At 35.7% G+C, this 6,006-nt stretch overlaps 1 protein-coding gene across 1 annotated transcript in view; it reads left to right on the top strand.

Moving 5' to 3' along the window:
• Positions 1–3,295: 3,295 nt before the first annotated feature.
• LOC110456153 (transmembrane protein 2-like) overlaps positions 3,296–6,006 on the top strand; it is a 33,412-nt gene continuing 30,701 nt past the window's right edge. The window contains exon 1 of the mRNA XM_021506724.1: positions 3,296–3,541. Coding sequence (XP_021362399.1) covers positions 3,460–3,541 — 82 coding nt within the window. The 5' untranslated portion in view covers positions 3,296–3,459. The remainder of the gene's footprint in view (positions 3,542–6,006) is intronic.

The following is a 6,006-nucleotide window of genomic DNA, read 5'->3' as shown; positions in this document are numbered from 1 at the left end:
TTTAAAAATATTGTTTTAGTTTTAATTCATTGAAATGGAGACCATGTCCGTATTGTGTGACTCACACATATCTGTATGAAAGATGAATGCTGTGTTTATGGATCCACACTAACAGCCTCCCCGTCTCACTCCTGGGAAAAAACTCGAATGAGAGAATTCCGCTATTGTTTTTGAGTACACAGACAGTTACCTCCCGTAGATTTTGTTAAGTGCTATTTGGCAAGGCTTTCTCCTGTTTTCCAAGAAGCTCAGGTGGTTAGAACAACAGTAAAATGGTCTGAGGACCAGGGTTCAAATCTTGATCTGGCCCTTTGCATTGTGTAACCCTTGTATTTTTTTATATACTCCATATCTGGTTATTGATTCATAAAAGATTACGTTTTTTTCAATAATAATTTATCAAAGCTAAAGTAATGCCGGGAAAAAAATCCGGTAGTAAAACGGGTATCTTAAGTTCAAAATAAAACAGTGTAATACAAGGCAAACGATTCATTTTGATATTTTACAGTGATCTGGAAAAGGAGTATCGGTATAATAGAAATTGTATGACTACCAATGAAAAAACTGTTTGTCAGAATGCTATATTTCACAATAAATGTTTTAGTTATATCAAAAATTTGATGAATGAAACATATTTTGACATCAAACAATATTGATTTATCTTCAGATGTTAAACAACCCTTTCTAATGTAAATATTGAAACTATTTTTTGTCTGTTTCATATGAAGAAGTTTATTTGTTAAACCTTTCGACACTTGTGCTGGAATAATTCCATCTGTACCTCTTTACATGTTCCTACATTGAAGCTCTGACTATTGTGTCTGTCCCGTTAGTCATGTATGTACATCATCTAGTGGTATGGTCCTTCACTATCTTAGATATGTAAAATACTGCGATGGAGCAAATGGTCTGAGCTTTAACTCGTATTACTTAAATTAGTCGATTTCATAATGGGATAATGCACAATCGTAATTCTTAAAAAAACAAATAAAAAAATACTGAAGTGACAGCTAAACCTAATTAAAACTAAAAATCGATACAACAATAGCAAAACACAAGCCAAGGAACATTTACATGCAAACCATTGAAAATTACAAGGATACAAGATCAGGTGTTCCAGAATGGTAAGCGTCTTCTGATTCATCGAAGACGGCACCCGCCGTAGACATCAAGGTTAAATCTAAATAATTGCGTGTGCTTAAAACGAAAATATGTGTAATAACAACGAAGGACAAGGCACTCGCATAAGTATAATCAAGCACATCAACATTCATATCAAACTAAAAATCAATAGGACCAATAGAATTATAATTTGTCCTTAGTCTTTATCAGCCTGCATCTCCCGAGGTCCCAGAATCAGCCATTGGATTAGGAATCAACTGCGATATGTAAACAAATATATTACTATCAAGAAAGGGAAAGCTCATAAGCGGAAATTCAAAATCGTGCAGCTTATCGAACAACTTGGTAATACTCCGTCTCTGCTGAGGTTGCTGACGTACAAGAGCAGTAGTGTTGCTGATTTCAAGCTCAGAAAGGTACATTGCATCTTCGACCGTGGTAGCCAATAACTTTCTTATTTAATGACATCAAATCGTCTCCTCGATATATGGAATGAAATAGTTGGATCCTGTCAACATTAAATAAAGAAAGCATCTCGTGTATATAGATAAGAAAGTATACGATATAAAATCATGGAAGACAAATAACACCAACATGTGCATGTACAATGCATCAAAAACCATTGACAACTAGGACTTTTAAATACAAGTACATTTGCCCGATCAGTTTTTATCCTTGAGCTATAAATGTGATATTAGCACTAGAATTTCTATTTGGATATCGACTAAAACGGACACTAGCACAACGCATAGTGTTTGTACTTTAGAACCTATTTGTGTATAGTGACAACTGTTTATTGCTCAGTAGATGCTACGGTCTGCTTCGGAAATGGGCATGTCGCAGGGAACTTAAATCTTCCTACATTTCTCATTACCATATTTTATACTTTAAGTTAAGTTATTTTATGTCGGTTATGTAATGAAATATCAACAAAGTGAGAATCCCTCGCCAAAGAAATCCGTTAGTTTGTCGACATGTTTCTCGGTGGACAGCTCTGATTAATAAGTGTGGTTTGACCGAGTTTCATATGTGTGCTACAAGTATGCGGAATTCCAGAATGATACAAATATGTCCATGTCCCACGATACATCGTTTTTGACTACGTCCGTTCCGTTCTGTATCTCAAAATTTCGCCTCGGGAAATGCGTCCAGTCGCTTCACACAAGAAACAATAAATATTTCATGACTAAGATTTACCTTCAGACTGATATTATTTATCACATGTAACAAAAACCGAGTGGACACAGTGTTGTTGGTCTAGTTGGTGTTTATTTCTGGTAACTTCGGTTGTCGGTATCGGTTTGTGTGGTTCGTCCTCTGTCTCGTCTGTCTCGCTCCCTGTCCTCTTCTAGCTATGCAGTTGTACGTACTGAGTCGTACTTATACCCAACACAACCCCCTATACTTAATCAACCGAGATAGACATATCTGTACTGGACAGCAGCATACGTGGACCTTGATATATGTTATATGCCGGATGGTCCCTTATATTTATCGGTCAGTTTGTCCGAGGTTGCTACATGTATCAGCTAATTGCCCCGTAGTTATACCCGTATTACGGTCTGTACAGCTTTGGCCGATATGTATTTAATTATTAGGATATGTCTCTTATTGACATATATTCCCGGAGGTATGGGAGAATATATAGTATCATGACATCTCTCCGAACTAATTAACTCAGATAAGATATACGGGTCCATTAAATGTTATTCAAATTTCATATCAACATGTTTGGTTTAAGTCCGGTAAAGCCTCCTTTGTTACACATTACAACTTGTTCTTAAATTATCTTTAGCCTGTATAACAAATATATGTCCTCAATTACTATTATTTTTAAATTTTTAGATCTAGAAATTTATATTAATGTTCTCAAGTAAATGGTAAATATTATATAATTACCTAAAAAGGTTATTTGTTGCGTAAATTTTATTTGCTATCATTTCGTTTTCCTAGAATGTACATATTGCGCAATATTACATGTACCTTGACTTGCATTACACAGGTTAAATGAGGTCATAGGTCAAGAATTAGTTTGTAAACAAAACATCTGCTATTGTCACGACTATAAGCATTCGCGCAGTATAAGAAACTATGCCCGACACGCGAACAATTAATTAAGTCTATCTAAACAAGTGGTAATAAATCAGACATGCTTAACTAAGACTGGATAACAGGTGGGCAGTGAAGCGAAGTGTGATGTTATAAATAGGAATATTATGATGTTCTGATGTGTCAGAAGTTAGACATTCTTTTGAGGTTAAGGCAAACATATATGTGTAACTTACACACTGATAAAGGGTTTCTGGTAATACTGGAATTGTTGTAGCAGATTAAAAAATGGAGTCTTTTTTCGTGATTTGGATTCCTTGGATCTTGCTGCCATTGTTCCATTTGAAAACATCTTTCTTTCATGCTGAAGGTAGGACATATATATATTGGCTGTCTGTTTTGGCATGCATTTATTTTACGAGTTTAAGGTAGAGCGAGCACCTATCATGTTTAGTTAATACATATGATATTAACATAAGCAAAGGAATAGACACAAGTTACATGAATAGCATGGACGCCCTTATCGATAGCTAGGTGTAACATAATATTAAGTTCTACCTAGAAATTGTTGGGTAACAATTTGACGGGCTTTTCACCGTTAAGACTGATTTAAAGTTTCATGGTCTTTACCCTCTAGCTTTGTTTTCGTTAAATGTTTACTTTTTTTTTTTTTAGACATTTGACCAATATGACCTTGATCATTGATCAAGGTCAACCATTTTATCAAACGTGATAGCTAAACATCTCAGCATCATATATATCAAATATCAAGACTCTACACTTTTAAAGCACTTGAAAACAAACTTTGGAAAGTTTGTTACCCAAAAAGTGCATTTCAACTTTGACCCCTACTGAAAACCGGAAGTAGACCTTTGACACAAAAATGTTTCCGCAGAAAAAGTTTTGCATTGCTAGTCTCCATAACATTACCAAAGATGAAATCGATGGCTTTGTTCGACAATGTGTTATTGCAATTAGGAAAAAAACGGGTATGACATCATTGCGGCCATCTTGGATTTGGGATCAAAACAAAAGTTGCCAAAAATTCGGCAGATAGCTATATAGTCTGGGCAAACATTCTTACCTACACTATAATAAATCTGCGAGGCAGAACATCAGAACAAAGCAGTTTTAACATATTGTCGACATTTCAAAAAGATCAAAGGAAATATTCAAATTGGCGTAAGATGTTAACGGTAAATGTTACATAAAAACTGAAGTCGTCATAATTCTTTTTTGTAATAACATGAACCGAAAAAAACCGTACGCCCTGTAGAATATTTAAACAAAATATATATAATATACATGACTGCTGTACAATCGATAGGTTTTGAGTTAAGTCTATTTTAAGATTTTGACCTATGACGTCATGGCGGCCATATTGGAATTTTTGACCTACTTGAAAATGTTGCAATCACACCGTTAGACATTGATGACCGCACATCTGCTACCAATCAAAAGATTTAGACTCCACAAAATCAGGGAAGAAAAACAAATAAGAATAAGAATATTACCAGTTGGTGAAAAGCCCTAATTATAATGTGAATAACAAAGAGACCAACAAGCAATCAACACGCTCATGACTTCAGACATGGACAGACAGACAGACAGACAGACAGACAGTCAGACATGGACAGACAGACAAACATGGACAGACAGACAGATTAATAAAATAAATATAATTGTATTCGGGTGAAAAAGAGAGCGGGGATGGGGAGGGCTGGATGATACTTATGAAAGAAAAAAATAAATTATAGATATACAAAAATAATGATAAGTTGTAATTGAACATTCTTGTGTCTCAGACAAATCGTTGGGTATGCAAGAGTATTTTAACATTCTCCTGTTCGTTAAAGTTTTCATTTCCACAGAGAAGCTTAGCCAAACGCAGGGGAAGAAATTGCTATACAATTAGAAATAGTGGAACGCATCCTCTTTTGGATTCCCACATGTACATTCGGAAGAATTAATTAATGTAACTTTACACAAGTCTTTATTTAAAGTACGACACTGATGTCTATGTCTAGTCATGAAGATATTTGCTTTTTGGTCACCAGCAAGGTAATGCTGTTCAAATTGATCTGTTTTACATTCAAATTTTACCATAAATTCAAACTTATTTAAAGTAGGGTCTCCTTTAATAACAATGTCAAGATCATTCCAAAGTCTAGTTGACGAGGGTATATAGGAGTTGTTTGTAGATTATAGTCTATTGTTTGGTAAATTGAAGTTATTAGAGTTTCTCAAATTATAAGTTGTTATAGATAATACTTTGGGTGGGCGAATATCACGCAGGTAAGAAGGGGTTAAATTATTTTAGTTTAATTTGGTTTAATTTTGTTTAACGTCTCGTTAACAGCCAAGGTCATTCAAGGACGTGCCTCCATGTGTGTAGTGAATGCGTGTTTGCGTATGTGTATGCAGGATACAGGGTATGTTGGCGTGCTTGCCTCCTTGTGATAGCGCAGATCTGATGCCGACTTTATAGTGCTATCTCACTGAAATGCCATGCCGAAGGCACCAAGTACGCCGGTCACATTAATATGACAACGGGTGAATCAGGTGTTGCCATTCCCCTTAAGGTGGCTCCACACATCGTCATCAGCGTCCATTTTAGTGACGTACTTCCGGAAAAAGTACAGCTCGGATCAATTATCTTGATCGAAATGTGCATGTACACCGTGTCGTCATTTCCGTATTGCGTATCGGGCATTCAATATCGTAGTGCAAATTATAGTAACACCTGGGCCGTTTTCGTTTAAACGGTTAAACCGATCGGACCACTGTTGTTCGTTTATTAAATAAGGTCGGACCTAGTAATCTGATGCTGCTTTC

This window comes from Mizuhopecten yessoensis, unplaced genomic scaffold (genome assembly GCF_002113885.1).
Source record: "Mizuhopecten yessoensis strain PY_sf001 unplaced genomic scaffold, ASM211388v2 scaffold8537, whole genome shotgun sequence".
In the NCBI taxonomy this organism is placed as follows: Eukaryota; Metazoa; Mollusca; class Bivalvia; order Pectinida; family Pectinidae; genus Mizuhopecten; species Mizuhopecten yessoensis.
Note: the sequence above shows the minus strand (reverse complement) of the source record. Positions and strands in the feature narration are given on the sequence as shown.